The following is a 16,691-nucleotide window of genomic DNA, read 5'->3' as shown; positions in this document are numbered from 1 at the left end:
AGTTTAAAGTGGGACTTTGATACCACAGGCAACCACCACAGACGTTTCTGAAGATACTAGCCGTTCAAAAAATGGGCTAGTATAGGGGGGGGGGGGTTGAAAGGCCCCCACCCCGCCGCCGCCGCCACCCACCTTCCACCCGGTCGGGCCCTCGCTCCGCTATTGAAACAGCGAGGGCACGCAGCACACAGCTGTACTGCTGAGCTGCCATGGCCTGCCTTCCTTCTCTGCCTGCCTGTGTCCCGCCCTCGTGTGACATAACGTCGTCGAGGGCGGGACACAGGCAGAGAAGAAGGAAGGCCGACGGCAGCTCAGCAGAGCTGTGTGCTGCGTGCCCTCGCTGTTTCAATAGCGGAGCGAGGGCCCAACCGGGTGGAAGGTGGGTGGCGGCGGCAACTCCGGGTGGGGGGAGCGTTAGCGACGGCGGTGTCCATCGCAAATGCGCAGTAGAGACCCTCTCTGTTTCGCCCTCGTCATCACGTATTGATGTGGGGGTGGGGCAGAGAGGGTCTCTACTGCGCATTTGCGAGTGAGTACGACACGCCATTTATATATATTGATTGGTTCATCCTGGTGTAATGAAAAGAGAGAACTAATCGCTAAATTTAACTGTCTGGAGCTTTTCAAGACTACACTTGTACAACCTACGTATACAATGTTGCAGTAATCTAACTTGGAAAGCAACAATGATTGTAATAGGGCAACTCAAAAATTTTTTTTTTGCATGGCTCTTAATTTCCTCAGTAGAAAAAAAGGAACTTTTTACCTCATGCTACCATGGTAAGCTGGCTATCCACCTCGACCCCTTGGGACATAGCTACTATGCCAGGTTAACATTGATGCAGTGTATGTGGGGACTGCACCTTACAGGTAATGTGGATTTGGTTCACATTAACTGCTGACATGGCAGATAATGTGGCATGGTGGAAGCCACGTAAAAAGCTGTAGCTAACCACATCGTATTGTCCTGTTGGTTAACAGTGGGGAAAGTGCGCAAACATTAAGCAGTTGCCATTTTTCAACTTTGCAAAGAGGGAACACAGCAGACAAAGGCAAAAATATTTCTTCTAAGCTAATTTGTTTAATAAAAACATAACTTGTGCAGATTTTTGTGTGTGTTAATTTTGGCGATCAGCGTATAACTGGAAACTTGTAGGGGCTGTAGTGTGTTCTGGATTTTCTAACTTGTCTTCTGGTACCTGTTTTTCCTTCTAGGTGAAGCTGTGCATCTTGCCAGGGACTTTGGTTATGTTTGTGAAACAGAGTTTCCTGCAAAAGCAGTAGCCGAATACTTAAGCAGACCTCATATGGAACGCAATGAAATGGCCAATAGGAAGAACATGCTTTTGGCTGCAAAGTTAGTATTGTTGCTTTTCCTTACTGCTCTTTAACCCCCCCCCCCCTCCCTCCCAACTTTTTTTTAGGCATGCCTGATAATCCAGTGCCATATATAAGGAAATGTAGATTACATTCCAAGGCCTGCTCTCTGCTCCACAGGCTGGCCTGCCTTAAAGATACAGTAGCAGTATTTTAATGACTTACAGAATAGGAAACAATATTTTATATAATTAGCGTAATCTTTATTAATGTCAAAAATAAACACTATACTTTTATACTTCTATAAATACACATCACAAATTTCATATAAATTTATATAAAAGACAAAAATTTGAAGGAAATTTTTTTTGCTAAGCACTAAAATTTTTTTTTTTATAATTTTAAATAAATAGCCTCACCAGCCCAGGGTACCAAGCATTTCTAGGACACCCTATTATATGGCTATCATCATTGGCCCCATCACCAACCAAACCAACCACTAAATAATTTTTTTAGTGCTTAGCAAAAAAAATTTTTCCTTCAAATTTTTCTCTTTTAGGTTAATCAAATATTAATTAAGTTTCTGATTTTTTATATTAGCTGATGCAGTATTGAATTTTTGATATAAATGTATATGAAATTTGTGATGTGTATTTATAGAAGCATAAAAGTATAGTGTTTATTTTTGACATTAATAAAGATTATGCTAATTATATAAAATATTGTTAGTTTCCTGATCTGTAAGTTATGATTTTGGGGGGAATTTAAGACTGTGAGTTTCCTACTTTATTTGAACTGTTGCAGTATTTTAATGGCCAGCTGGGATGCGAGAGGGCATCCCAGCTGTTCTTCAGTTATTGTATCAGCTAATGGTCTTGGGGGTGCCCGTGTCTGGTGTTCCAGAGAATGGCGATCTGTACCTCTCTGCCACAGAAGAATTGTTTGCAGCAAAACAGCGAAGATGACCCAACAGTGACTGGACGACATTCCAATCAGTAAAACAGTTTATTACAGATTGATCTGTACTCGACACAGCTGTGTTTCGGCTGACTAGGCCTGCATCAGGAGTCTATTAAAATAAGCATATAAAAAATATACAAATATCCAACACAATATAGTAGAAATAAAATTAAAAGAAACTTTGACATGGTCTCTAGATTTAACAATGATATTTAAAAAAAAATATGATGTATGAAAATAAAAGATGTATAAATACCTCGTATATCAAATAAGGTCATCCACTTGTTAAAATTTTGTTATACCTTCACATCAGATTTAACAAGTGGATGACCTTATCTGATATGAGGTATTTATACGTCTTTTGCTTTTGTACATGTATCATAGTTTTTAAATATCATTGTTAAATTTATTTTTTGTTTTATTTATATTACATTTGTACCCCGCACTTTCCTACTCATAGCAGGTTCAATGCGGCTTGCATATTATATACAGGTACTTATTTGTACCTGGGGCAATGGAGGGTTAAGTGACTTGCCCAGAGTCACAAGGAGCTGCCTGTGCCTGAAGTGGGAATCGAACTCAGTTCCCCAGGACCAAGTCCACCACCCTAACCACTAGGCCACTCCTCCACTGTTGCTACTATTTGAGATTCTACATGGAATGTTGCTATTCCACTAGCAACATTCCATGTAGAAGTCGGCCCTTGCAGATCACCAATGTGGCCGCGCAGGCTTCTGCTTCTGTGAGTCTGTACGTGCAGGACGTCAGACTCACAGAAACAGAAGCCTGCACAGCCTTCTACATGGAATGTTGCTAGTGGAATAGCAACATTCCATGTAGAATCTCCAATAGTATCTATTTTATTTTTGTTACATTTGTACCCTGTGCTTTCCCACTCATGGCAGGCTCAATGCGGCTTACATGGGGCAATGGAGGTTTAAGTGACTTGCCCAGAGTCACGAGGAGCTGCCTGTGCCTGCAGTGGGAATCGAACCCAGTTCCCCAGGACCAAAGTCCACCACTCTAACCACTAGGCTACTCCTCCAAATCTAGAGACAGTTTCTTCTTTTAATTTTATTTCTACTATATTTTATATTGTTGGATATTAGTATATTTTCTATATGCTTATTTTAATAGACTCTTGATGCAGGCCTAGTTGACTGAAACACAGCTGTGTTGAGTCCTGATCAATCTGTAATGGTACCTGGACAAAAAACCTCCTGACATAACAGCCACTGTCAAAATGGCCTGCCTGCAATATAGCCCTTGACAAATTAGCCCCCTGACAAAAGAGCCCGATCAGGCTGCTCAGAACATGGCACTGCATTTTTCTCTAGGGGTTATTTTGTGGGAGGGGCTATTTTGTTAGAGGCTGTTTTATCAGGGCTATTTTGTCAGGACTATTATGTCGGGATGCCCATCTGTAATAAACTCTTTTACTGATTGGAACGTTGCCCACTCATTCTTGGGTCATCTTTGCTATTTTGCTGCATACTGTTCATCCTGCAGAGGTTTGTTTCTTTTGTGTATACATCGACAGAAGAATTGTTGCCATGACTGGGATAGGTGGGGGAATGGGGAACAAAACAAGGTAGAACCCCCAAGGAGCTGCAAAAAGGCATATGGAGCTAGGTTCAGAAAATGGTGTTGAAGAAAATTGGTGCAGAGCATCAGTCCATAAATGACAGTGCTTAGAGCTGATTCCTACACTAAACTCTGGTCACGACGGTGGCGTAGCTAGGTGGGGCCACGGGGGCCTGGGCCCCCACAAATTTCTTCTGGGCCCCTGGTTTTGCTGGCGGGGATTCTCAACCCCTGCCAGTTGAAGCCTTCATCCAGCGCTGGTCTTCCTTCTCTGCTCCGCCCGCCCCCCCCCCCCATGTCCGGCACGCTCCTTTTAGTGAAACTGAGCATGCTGGCTTCCAATGGAACTAGCCCCCATACAGTAGTATTGATTTGAGTCATTGGCACCAGAGCCGTAGCGAGGGGAGCTGACACCCGGGGCGGGTCGCTGCTGCGCACCCCCCCAACCCGGGTGCAGCACGGCGCACCCTCCTCCCGCTGGAGCGCATACCTCCCCCCTGGAGCGCATACCTGCGGCGAGGGACGGGCGGGAGGGCCGATCCACCCCGACTGCACGTTGCTGGGGTGTGTTGGCTCCGCGATGGTTCACTGCTCTCTCTGTCCCGGAACAGGAAGTAACCTGTTCCGGGGCAGAGAGGGCAGTGCACCAGCGTGGAGCCGCCCCCCCACCCCCCCTTCCTACGCCACTGATTGTCACTGGCAGTGGGTATGGGGGAGGGGGTTGATAAATCCCATATGGAAATGAGGAATTTCATTTGTTTCATCTCCGTTTTTAGGTTTTTTTTGTATTCTTGTGTGGCAGGTAAAACTTGCTGGTAGCACTTGCGAGTATGATTTTTTTTTTTTGCAAATTTTGTTTGCAAGAGTTCTCGCACATCAGTGTGAAACTTGCTAAGTCTGCCTTAAGAGTTGCTTTTTCAAGTTTTCTGCCTGTGAATTGCAGTGAGGAACACCTGAGCAGAACTTGCAAATGCACTTTGTAGTGGAGCATGTCCTGAGACTGTGTGTACAGGGAAACGGCAAAACGTTTCACTGTAGCTTCTTTTATAAAGAAGGTTTACTGGCACAAATCCAGTTCATACAGTCCACCCACAAACCTGACAAAGCCTTCTCAGTCTGCAGGCCAAAACTTGGCAAATTCTTTTTTTTCACTTCTGAAACCCAACACTCTCACGTGTGCAGCTATTAACAAGTTTGATATTTTTTCCCCCCTTTTAAAAAAAAAAAAAAAAAAAATTGTTTTGTAGCAGGGCATTTGGCACTGTGTGAGCTCTTCCACATTAGCCAATTTCAACTGTAAATAAACACGAATTTAAGTGCTGAAACGCATCGCAGTGTAACTTGATTTCCATTAGTGAGCTTTCCAGCAGAAAGCATGTGCTGGAAGTTGAGCTAGTAAACACAATACCTTCCTTACAAACTGCCTTATATCAAATATATTTACAACTTGGTAATGCAACACCATTCTCTAAGTATACATTCTTGTTTTTAAATCATAACAAAGTAAGGAGCTGCATAGGCTTGGTTTATCTTATGGTGGTTTTCATAGTGGAATACTGCTTGTTGGTGGGATAGGTTGATCATCTTATATAGTGAGACAGTATGTCCCAAAACTCGGGGGCCCGAGTGCAATAAGCAGTTAGCACATGAATTGTTGTGCATTAACTATTAGTGCATGGCTGCAGTAACCACTACCATGCACGTGAATTAGTGCCCGCTTTCTGCATTTCCTGCAATGGGGTGGGGACTGGGTATATTCTTACAGATAGCACCACCTATTCAGGAGGCAGTAAGTTTTTAAGTATATCGGGACCGTTCTGTGTGCGAGTTGCAAAGTGCAGTGCACCCGGTCCCCACCCCATTGCAGGAACTATTCTTACTGCATTGTGGTAACTTTCTGTGTAGGAAATGCTGAGAATAATAAAAGTGGAAGAATGCACAAGTCCCTACCAGAGCAAAACAAAATAGCCCAAAAGAAGGTAGGGAGAAGGGATGGCTCTTCAGAAGCTCACCTTGGGGTGATACACATGCACTTTGAAGATGACACAGAACCACATTTCAGCAACAATGCCTGCTTCAGGAGTCTTAACGATTGCAGAAGTGTGAATTAAGTGTGGTCAACAAGTTTTGAGTAGTTTGAACAAAAAGGCAAAATAGTACCAAAGTCTATTTACATAATCTGACGATAGGGTGTTCTCCTGACGCAGGTAATGTTAAGTACATAAGTATTGCCATACTGGGACAGAGCAAAGGTCCATCAAGCCCAGCATCCTGTTTCCAACAGAGGCCAGTCCAGGTCACAAATACCTGGCAAGATCCCAAAACATTTCAACACATTTTATGCTGCTTATCCCAGAAATAAGCAGTGGATTTTCCCCAAGTCATTTTAATAATGGTCTATGCACTTTTCTTTTAGGAAGCCGTCCAAACCTTTTTTTTTTTTTAAACGCCACTAACCTAACCGCTTTTACCACATTCTCTGGCAATGAATTCCAGAGTTTAAATTATACGTTGAGTGAAGAAAAAGTTTTCTGATTTTGTTTTTAAATTTACTACTTTTGTTTCTTTATCGCATGCCCGCTAGGCCTAGTATTTTTGGAAAGAGTAAACAAACGATTCATGTCTAGCAGACTTGATGGAGCTGAGGGAGACAGAGAGGTACATAGAGGAGACCTACAGGGATGTTGTAGAGAAGTCCCACCTCCAGTCAGGTAGCCCCTGTGCTACCTTGGAGGAGGGAGGTCTCCTAGAAGGAGAGCATCACCCTGGTGAAGTAGGAAGTACTCCTGTAGCCAGGACCTGCCCACCAGGGGATGTATTATCCTTTCGCACCGAGGATATATCTCCAAATGTGCCCGGGAGGGAAAGGTTAGGACAGCTGTTGTACTTGGTGATTCGATCATTAGGCATATAGATAGCTGGGTGGCTGGTGGACGTGAGGATCGCCTGGTGACTTGCCTGCCTGGTGCGAAGGTGGCGGACCTCACGTGTCACCTAGATAGGATTCTAGATAGTGCTGGGGAGGAGTCCGCTGTCTTGGTACATGTGGGTACCAATGACATAGGAAAATGTGGGAGAGAGGTTCTGGAAGCATAAATTAGGCTCTTAGAGTAGAAAAGCTGAAATCCAGATCCTCCAGGGTAGCATTTTCTGAAATGCTACCTGTGCCACGCGCAGGGCCCAAGAGACAGGCAGAGCTCCAGAGTCTCAATGCGTGGATTGAGACGATGGTGCAGGGAGGAGGGCTTTAGATTTGTTAGGAACTGGGCAACATTCTGGGGAAGGGGGAGCCTATTCCGAAAGGATGGGCTCCATCTTAACAGAGTGGGACCAGGCTGCAGGCTGCTGGCATCGGCGTTTAAGAAGGAGATAGAGCAGCTTTTAAACTAGAAATGGGGGGAAGGCCGACAGTCGCTCAAAAGAGCATGGTTCGGGATAAGGTATCTTTCAAAGATATCACCCATAACAGGGAAGATAGAGTATCCTGATAGTGAGGTTGCAAAAGAGATTGTAGTAGATCGGGTATCTTTAAATAACAATAAAAATCAGACAAAAGATTGCCAATTAATACTGTCAAGTACTAAGCATGATGTACTTAGGAACAACAAACATAGTTTGAAATGTCATATATGCGAATGCCAGGAGCCTAAGAAATAAGATGGGGGAGTTAGATATATTGCACTAAATGAAAAATTAGATATAATAGCATCTCTGAGACCTGGTGGAGGAGGATAACCAGTGGGACACTGTCATACCGGGTACAAATTATATCGTAGTGATAGGGTGAATCGGATTGGTGGAGGGGTAGCATTGTATATTAACGAGAGCCTTGAATCAAATAGATTGAAAATTCTGCAGGAAGCAAAACACTCCTTGGAATCACTGTGGATTGAAATTCCATGTGCAAAGGGGAAAAGGATAGTGATAGGAGTGTACTACCGTCCGCCTGGCCAGGACGAACAGACGGATGCGGAAATGTTAAAGGAAATCAGGGACGCAAACAAACTGGGCAACACAATAATAATGGGGGATTTCAATTACCCGCATATAGACTGGGGTAATGTAACATCTGTACACGCAAGGGACATAAGATTTCTTGCTGAAATCAAGGACAGCTTCATGGAACCAGCTAGTTCAGGAGCCGACTAAGAGAAGGAAAATACTAGACTTAGTCCCTAGTGGTGCTCATGATCTAGTTGCAGGGGTAACGATACGAGGGCCGCTTGATAACAGTGATCATAATATGAGCGGTTTTTGATATTGGCATTGAAAGGAAGTGAAACTAGGAAATCAAGTCCGCTAGCGTTTAACTATAGAAAAGGTGATTACGATCACAAAATGAGAAAATGGTGAAAAAAAGACTGAAAGGAGCAGCTCGCAGAGGTAAAAACTTGCATCAGGCGTGGATGCTGTTTAAAAACACCATCCTGGAGGTTCAGGACAAATATTATCCACGTATTAGAAAAAAGGGAAAAAAGACCTAAACCGTCAGCCGGCGTGGCTTAAACGTAAGATAAAGGAAATCATTAGAGCCAAAAAACAATCCTCAGAAAGTGGAGAAGAGAACCAACTGAAAGTAACAGGATAGATCATAAGGAATGCCAAGCCAAATGCAAAGCGGAGATAAGGAGGGCAAAAAAAGGACTTTGAGAAGAAATTAGCGTTGGGAAGCAAAAATACATAGTAAAACTTTTTAGATACATTAAAAGCAGGAAACCGGCCAAGAGTCGGTTGGGCCGCTGGACGAAAATGGTGTTAAAGGGGCGATCAAGGAGGACAAAGCCGTAGCGGAGAAATAAATGAATTCTTTGCTTCGGTCTTCACCGAGGAGGATTTGGGGGGGACACCGGTGCCGGAAAGAATATTTGAAGCGGGGGGAGTCTGGAGAAACTAACAAATTCTCTGTAACCTTGGAGGATGTAATGGGTCAGTTCAGCAAGCTGAAGAGTAAGTAAATCACCGGGAACCTGATGGTATTCATCCCAGAGTATTAATAGAACTAAAAATGAACTTGCGGAGCTACTGTTAGAAATATGCAATCTGTCCCTAAAATCGAGTGTAATACCGGAAGACTGGAGGGTAGCCAATGTTACTCCGATTTTTAAGAAGGTTCCAGAGGCGATCCGGGAAATTATAGACCGGTGAGTCTGACGTCGGTGCCGGGCAAGATTGGTGGAGGCTATTATTAAGAATTAAAATTGCAGAGCATATACAAAAACATGGACTGATGAGACAAAGTCAGCCGGATTCGTGAAGGGAAGTCTTGCCTCACCAATCTAATGCATTTTTTTGAGGGGGTAAGCAAACATGTGGACAATGGGGAGCCGGTTGATATTGTATATCTGGATTTTCAGAAGGCGTTTGACAAGTGCCGCACGAAAGACTCCTGAAGAAATTGCAGAGTCATGGAATCGGAGGTAGGGTATTATTATGGTATTAAGAACTGGTTGAAAGATAGGAAGCAGAGAGTAGGATTGCGTGGCCAGTATTCTCAGTGGAGGAGGGTAGTTAGTGGGGGTCCCGCAGGGGTCTGTGCTGGGTCCGTGCTTTTAATGTATTTATAAATGACCTAGAGAGGGGAATAACTAGTGAGGTAATTCAAATTCGCCGATGACACAAAATTTATTTCAGGGGTGTCATAGTCGGCAGGAGAGGACATGTGAACGATTACCGGAGGACCTTTGCGAGACTGGGAGAATGGGCGTGTCAAGTGGCAGCTGCCGTTCCAGTGTTGGACAAGTGCAAGTGATGCTGTGGGTAAGAGGAACCCGAATTATAGCTACGTCTTGCAAGTGTTCCGCGTTAGGAGTTACGGATCAAGAAAGGGATCTGGGTGTGTCGTCGATGATACGCCTGAAACCTTCTGCTCAGTGTGCTGCTGCGGCTAGGAAAAGCGAATAGAATGTTGGGTGTTATTAAGAAGGTAATGGATGTCCAGGTGTGCGGATGTTATAATGCCGTTGTATCGCTCCATGGTGCGACCGCACCTGGAGTATTGTGTTCAGTACTGGTCTCCGTATCTCAAAAAGACTATAGTAGAATTGGAAAAGGTACAGCAAAGGGCGACGGATAATGATAGTGGGGATGGGACGACTTTCCTATGAGAGAGGCTGAGAAGGCTAGGGCTTTTCAAGCTTGGAGAGAGACGGTGAGGGGAAGATATGATAGAAGTGATAAATAATGAGTGGAATGGATCGGGGGAGTTGTTGAAGCGATGTTCACGCTATCCAAATACTTAGGTGACTAGAGGGCACTGCAGTTGAAGCTACAGTGTGGTAATTTTAAAACGAATCGGAGAGAAATTTTTCTTCACCCCTAACGTGTAATTAGACTCCTGGAATTCATTGCCTGGAGAACGTAGGTCCGGGCGGTTAGCCTTGACGGAGTTTTAAAAGGGGTGTTAGATATGGATTCCTAACGGACAAGTCCATAGACCGCTATTTAAATGGACTTTGGGAAAATTCCTCATTTTTAGGTATAACTTGTCTGGACTGTTTTTACGTTTGGTGAGCGCTGGAAGGTGCCCTTGACCTGGATTGGCACTACCTGTCGGTGACAGGATGGCTGGGCGTCGATGCCCTTTAGGTCTTCCCAGTATGGCACTACTTAATGTACTTATGATACTATGCTACTCCACTCTGTTATTTTATAGACCTCTATCATATCTCCCCTCAGCTGTCTTTTCTCCAGGCTGAAGAGCCCTTGTCATAGGAAAGTCATCCCATCCCCTTTATCATTTTTGTCGCCCTTCTCTATACCTTTTCTAATGCCACTCTATCTTTTTTTGAGATGCAGGGACCAGAATTGAACACTATTTGAGGTGCGGTTGCATGTTGCAAAATTTTTTTTTTTTGTCTTGTCTTCAAAATGTATGTATCAACGACCAATAAATATTGCATTGAATAGATTTTTATCCCATGGTTTTGCTTCTGAAGAGCCATAAGTATTGCCATACTGGGAAAGACCAAAGTCCATCAAGCCCAGCATCCTGTTTCCAACAGTGGCCAATCCAGGTCACAAATACCTGACAAGATCCCAAAAAAGTACAAAACATTTTATACTGCATATCCCAGAAATAGTGGATTTTCCCTTAGTCCGTTTAATAATGGTCTATGGACTTTTCCTTTAGGAAGCCGTCCAAACCTTTTTTTTTTTTTTAAAGTACGCTAAGCTAACCACCTTTACCACATTCTCTGTTAACGAATTCCACAGTTCAATTACACGTTGAATGAAGCCATGCCTTCTCTTTATCCTCTCATGGACTGTCTTCAAATTGCTGAGAATACCTCAACAGTCATTGCACAGGCTTCACAATTATCGAGCAATAACTTGGGCAGTTCCAGTGTGGAAAGCTCAAAACACTAGCAACAAGGCTTCTCCTCTCTTGATGGGCGTTCTGTAGTGGGGGTGGGGGATATGTCAGATTATCTTGGGACCACTGGAGCTATTTGGGCCCAGTGGCGTACCAAGGGAGGGGGGGGGGGGCGGTGGGGGCGGTCTGCCCTGGGTGCACGCCGCTGGGGGGTGCTGTGGCGTGCGCCTGTGGGCTCCGACTTCGCTAACTTTGCTCGTTCGCTGTAGCTCCCTCTGCCCCGGAACAGGAAGTAACCTGTTCTGGGGCAGAGGGAGCTGCAGTGAACTAGCGAAGTCGGAGCCCACAGGCGCGCGCCGCGGCACCCCCCCCTAGTGGCGTGCACCCGGGGGGGAGGTCATTTTGCAGGTGGGGGGGGGGGGTGCTGCGGCGTGCGCCTGTGGTTTCCGACTTCGCTAACTTCGCTCGTTCGCTGCAGCTCCCTCTGCCCTGGAACAGGAAGTAACCTGTTCCGGGGCAGAGGGAGCTGCAGTGAACGAGCGAAGTCTAAGCCCACAGGCGCGCGCCGCGGCACCCCCCCCCCTAGTGGCGTGCACCCGGGGGGGTGTCATTTCGCCGGGGGGGGGGGGGGGGGAGGTGTCATTTTGCAGGCGGGTGGGTGCTGCACCCGGGGGGGGGGGGGGGGGGAGGCGCATCGGTGATCCGCCCCGGGTGCCATCCAGGCTAGGAACGCCACTGTCTGGGCCTTCAGACAAAATGAGCCATAATGTTAGGGAGGAGCATAATCCCCGTCTTGTAAGCTGTACCAGTTTATGCTGTAATAGTGATAGCGAATGTGTATGAACACTCGGGCATGTTTGAGATATCACCACTGGTTTCCTGGGGATATGCTGTATTTTCATGCATGCTGACACTAGATTTGATTTTAAAATTTTTCAAAAAATGCTGCCGATTCCACAGGAATTGAAAGGTTGGCAAAGAACATACAGTGGAATACAGGCTGACTGAATTTTGGCTTCAGTTATGGCACTGAAACTGGGCCAAAATGCTTTTTCTGACTGGTTTGGCCCAAAATATGATTTTTTTTTTTTTGACAGTGGGTAAAAGGCTGTGTCTCTCTTCTCCTTTTTTTTTTTTTCTGGAAAAGAAATGACTGTGTGGTAAGTAAACCTCTTGCCACGTGGCCATTTCAGGGGGGCGCACTTACCGCCACCTTTTGAGGTGGCGGTAAGGGCTTCCGCCGGTGGTAGTTCCAGATTGGCGTGCAGTAAACCTGTTTGCTGTGCGCCAACCCTTTAGTAAAGAGGTCCCACAGTGACCTAAAATCCTTCACACTTTTCTGTAAGAAGTGCATAAAAGATGAAGTCAGATTTTGTAAATAGAGTTTATAAGAGGGATAACTAGGGTTACCATATTTTGTCCTCTCAAAAAGAGGACACATGCCCCGCCCCTTTTGCATCCTCACCCCGCCCCCTGTCACATATTCCGCTCCCCTTCCCTTACTTACTATCTACTGCCCTGGTGGTCTAGTGACCTCTTCGGGGCAGGAAAGAGCCCCCTCATTCCTGCCCGGAGCGCTGCTCTTGACCTGCATCCTGTTGCTGTGACGGTCTCTGGATTCAAAACGGCCGCTGCGAGTTGAAGTTGATTGGGTTTTCATATTTCTACTAATGGAAGTGTACTTTTTCTCATTATTTTCTTCTTATAACACTTTTCAATGTAGAATCCATATACTGACAACTTTTGTGCTGTGCAGTAACGCTTATCTTTTATAATCTGGATCCACTGATTGTTGAGGTCTTTTCCTCCTGCCTTACAGAATTTAAATGATTTGAAGAGTTTTTTTGTGACTTTTGGTTTACAATTTTTGGGTATATATTTTTTTTGAAGTGGACTATTTTGGCCATTGTGAGTTTTTTTGTAAAATTAGAGCATGGCCGTTATTGCTCTAACAGAAAAATTGTCCATTTCCCTGCGGCGCTGAAAGTGGCCTTAGAGCGGGAAAGACCCACGTTGGGGAAAGCGCAGGGAGGCGGGAAATACTGCTGGGCAGACTTATGGTCTGTGCCCTGAAAAGGACAGGTACAAATTCAAGGTAAGGTATACACATATGAGTTTGTCTTGGGCAGACTGGATGGACCATGCAGGTCTTTTTCTGCCGTCATCTACTATGTTACTATGCCTCTTCTTAGCAACGCTTAATAAAAGCACCCTTACGTTTGCTGTAGTTTAAAATTGAGGGACTGGTAGCAGGGGTCTGAAATAGATGCTGGTATCCTGTCATGTATTATTACTACTTGTGTGTTTTTTATACCAGCAAACATAGGGCCCTGTTTACTAACCACGCTAGAGGCGCGGTAGCATTTTTAGCACGTGCTAACAGTGTAGATGCCTGTAATATTCCTATGGGCGCATACACTCATTTTTAGCACGCACTAGTATACCTTAGTAAATGGGGCCCATAATTATCCAAACATCAGCTGTGTCAAAGCATTACGTAGGTTTGGGTGGAAGTCATCTACTGTGCGAATACTCATCAAATTGCTTCAACTCTTTTTGTCTTGTAGACAGATTTGCAAAGAATTTACAGACCTGTTGAGTCAAGACAGGACTCCTCTGGGGAACAGCAGGCCCAGCCCAATCTTGGAACCCGGCATCCAGAGCTGCTTGGCTCATTTTAGCCTGACCACACATGGCTTTGGGTGTGCCGCTATCTGCGCTGCCATGACATCTGTCCAAAATTACCTGAATGAAGCGTTAAAAGTAGCAGACAAAATATATATGAACAGTGGTGACCAGAGCCCAGCAGAAACAAACAAAAGCCTTGAGAAACTGGATAAACACAGGAAGTGAATGAGCACGTCCAGAAAATGAACAGACTCCTAAAAAAAAAAACAAAAAAAACCATGTTCCTAGGCCTGGATTGAGATCTGATCGCCTAACGGAGACTACAGAAAATGCCAAACTTCTGTACTGCTGGCTATCCAAGATCTTGGGCAGAGAGGTCCGGAACTGCTCACCCTTCTCTGGACTCAGATACTGTATCTGTTTCAAAAGCTGGAGCATCTTTTCCATTTGGAATACTTTTTCTAAAAGATAAAGTCCATGTGTCCTGAATATTCATTTTAGGCCCTTGGCTCCAAGATTGGGTTTTTATATTGCTACTAACGGAAGTGTACACTTGTCTTCAAAACTGTGGAATTATTTAAAGTCCTATCAACAGCTAACTGGCCTTCCCCAAGTCAATTAATTTATCTGTCAGGGACAATTCTGTTTGGCGTGTAGGAAGGTGCTGGTCTTGGTCTGCATTCCTAGTTGCTTATGCAAACTAACCTCATCTCCTGTTCCTGATTTATACATTGTCCTATATATTGGTTTCAGGGAGCAGAAGAAACTAGCTGGATGCGATACACCCGGACAGGTTTCTATTATACTTGAGAATACATTCTTTCATATGTAGAGCACTAGACAAGCAAAAAAAATGTTCAGCCGTTCCTGAGATGAAATTAAGAAAACCATGTTATTTCTATTTTCCATTTGTTTTTTTTAAAGATACGTTAGTATGTCTCGACACTACACCCTTTAATACTTAGGGCAGATAGGATTGAATAAAGCATACTAGAGTTCTGAATGTTATCCGCTAAAACATGCGTGTTTTCCGAAGTAAGAAAATCATTTCACAGTATTAACCTACAGAATGTCGGTGAATGAGCAATGCAGAGAGAGGTTGATGGAGCAGAATGGATTTTATATCATGCTTTTCAAATGGCATCCAGTCCGAATAACGTGTATCCACATGGGTGAACAGGGGCCAGAGTGAGTTATCAGATGGCATTTGACCAGCCTGGTGCAATAACATTGGTCTATGTATATTAGAAATTGTGTTTTTGTGTATGGCATGTGGATATGTATATATGTTTTCCATATTTTATGGAAAGATTCTTTTCCAAGCTGAAATGGATGTTTTTTAAAATGGTGTCATGCGCTTTTCTTGTACACACAAAAAAAATGTTTTTACTGTTGAACTGTTCACACACAAGACTAGAAGTAACCCTGCACTCTTGGCTAGCATGCAACGTTTTCCTATGGATAAAGAATTTGTGCAGTAAAACTTTTATAGAAGTACAACAGCTCAAAACTGGATGCACATAATCTCTAATTTTCCATTTCATGTATCTTAAACGCCTGCACCAACCCATCTTCAAAAATAAAATGTTTTATATGTATTAAGGGAGACAGGTGTTTCTTGAATGTATATATTTATTTATGTGTAATTTAAAGGGATTTGTAAATAATGGTCAACATTTAAATTTAAACAGATGGATTTTAAATTTTACTTTTTTTTAATTAAGTATTTCAAAGGTAACGGGTAAGGGGAACAGTAATCTCTAGGATAGTGAACAGGTTATGATATACAAAGTACTTACACTGATTTTTTTTATTTTTTTGAGGGAAAGACCCCTGCATTGTGCCCAATAAAACTGATTTTTTAAAAAAAATCTGTTTATTGTATGATTACAGAGCAATAATCTTTTGGGATCCTCTACCTGATAACCAATAGCTCCCCCCCCCCCCCATTCCTCACAATGAAATATAGTGAAGTCTGTCTGTGAATAAATGGAGTTTATAAACTTATTTCCTTATTTGTAAAAGCTCTTGATTGTAACTGTTGTATTATAATCAAATAAAACTATTCTGGCTAGAAGCATTGCATGGGTCAGTTTACCTGGGTGTAGGAATGCCATAGTGCCTCATGGGAGTCGGCTCTGTGGGTGCTGGGCACCATCAGTATTGAGCAAGCTCCTTAACTTTGGCCAGGAAGGAAGAGGTAATTTGTATTGCGTAGGGCACCTCCACTTTGGCCAGGAAGGAAGAGGTAATTTGTATTGCGTAGGGCACCTCCAATCACTTTGAAATGCTGGCACCTATGTGCTGGTTTAGACCATTGAGCTCAGTGCTCAACAGATCTTAAAGGGTGGGGGGGGGGGGGGCAGTCATCCATTCCCTGCGCAGTTCTGGAAGTAAGAGACGATTACGTTGGCATGTAGAAAGTTGTCAGACCTTTTTAAAATTTGCTATAGAGATGATGTTGATCACATCATTTAGCAACATTTTCCACTTCGTATTTGTGCATTGACTGAAAATTTCTATTTGTACCAGTGAAAATAGCATTAGATGTTAAGAACTCCACCCAGTAGGGGTTAGTGCGCTACAAATTTGTGCAGAATAGCAAGGGAGGAAACAATGGGACAATTTTTTCGGCAGAGAGATTTAGGTTTTGGCATCTAAGCCCAAATGGCTTGGTATTTAGAGACTGATCACTTACTAAGATATCTACTGATGTCGATGTTATTGGAGGAAAAGCCTCAAACAAATGCTGGGAAACTCCTTTGTCAATTCTTCGATCAACTTTAGGGAGGCCCATACATTCATCAGTGGCACAAAAACCTCCTGTCTTTAATACTCTTTGAATGTTTATACAAACTTTTTCAAGGGGCTCTTAAACCAAAATATGAAG

General features: G+C 43.8%; 1 protein-coding gene across 2 annotated transcripts in view; it reads left to right on the top strand.

Annotated features, from left to right (window-relative positions):
- Positions 1 to 15,861, top strand: part of TFAP2C (transcription factor AP-2 gamma) — a 38,182-nt gene extending 22,321 nt beyond the window's left edge. For both annotated transcript variants that reach the window (XM_030212190.1, XM_030212189.1), the window contains exons 6-7: positions 1,216 to 1,357; positions 13,741 to 15,861. In XM_030212190.1, the coding sequence (XP_030068050.1) occupies positions 1,216 to 1,357; positions 13,741 to 14,026 (428 nt within the window). In that variant the 3' untranslated portion in view covers positions 14,027 to 15,861. The remainder of the gene's footprint in view (positions 1 to 1,215; positions 1,358 to 13,740) is intronic.
- Positions 15,862 to 16,691: the final 830 nt, after the last annotated feature.

Source organism: Microcaecilia unicolor, chromosome 8, assembly GCF_901765095.1.
Source record: "Microcaecilia unicolor chromosome 8, aMicUni1.1, whole genome shotgun sequence".
In the NCBI taxonomy this organism is placed as follows: domain Eukaryota; kingdom Metazoa; phylum Chordata; class Amphibia; order Gymnophiona; family Siphonopidae; genus Microcaecilia; species Microcaecilia unicolor.
This window is presented reverse-complemented; position numbering and strand designations above follow the sequence as displayed.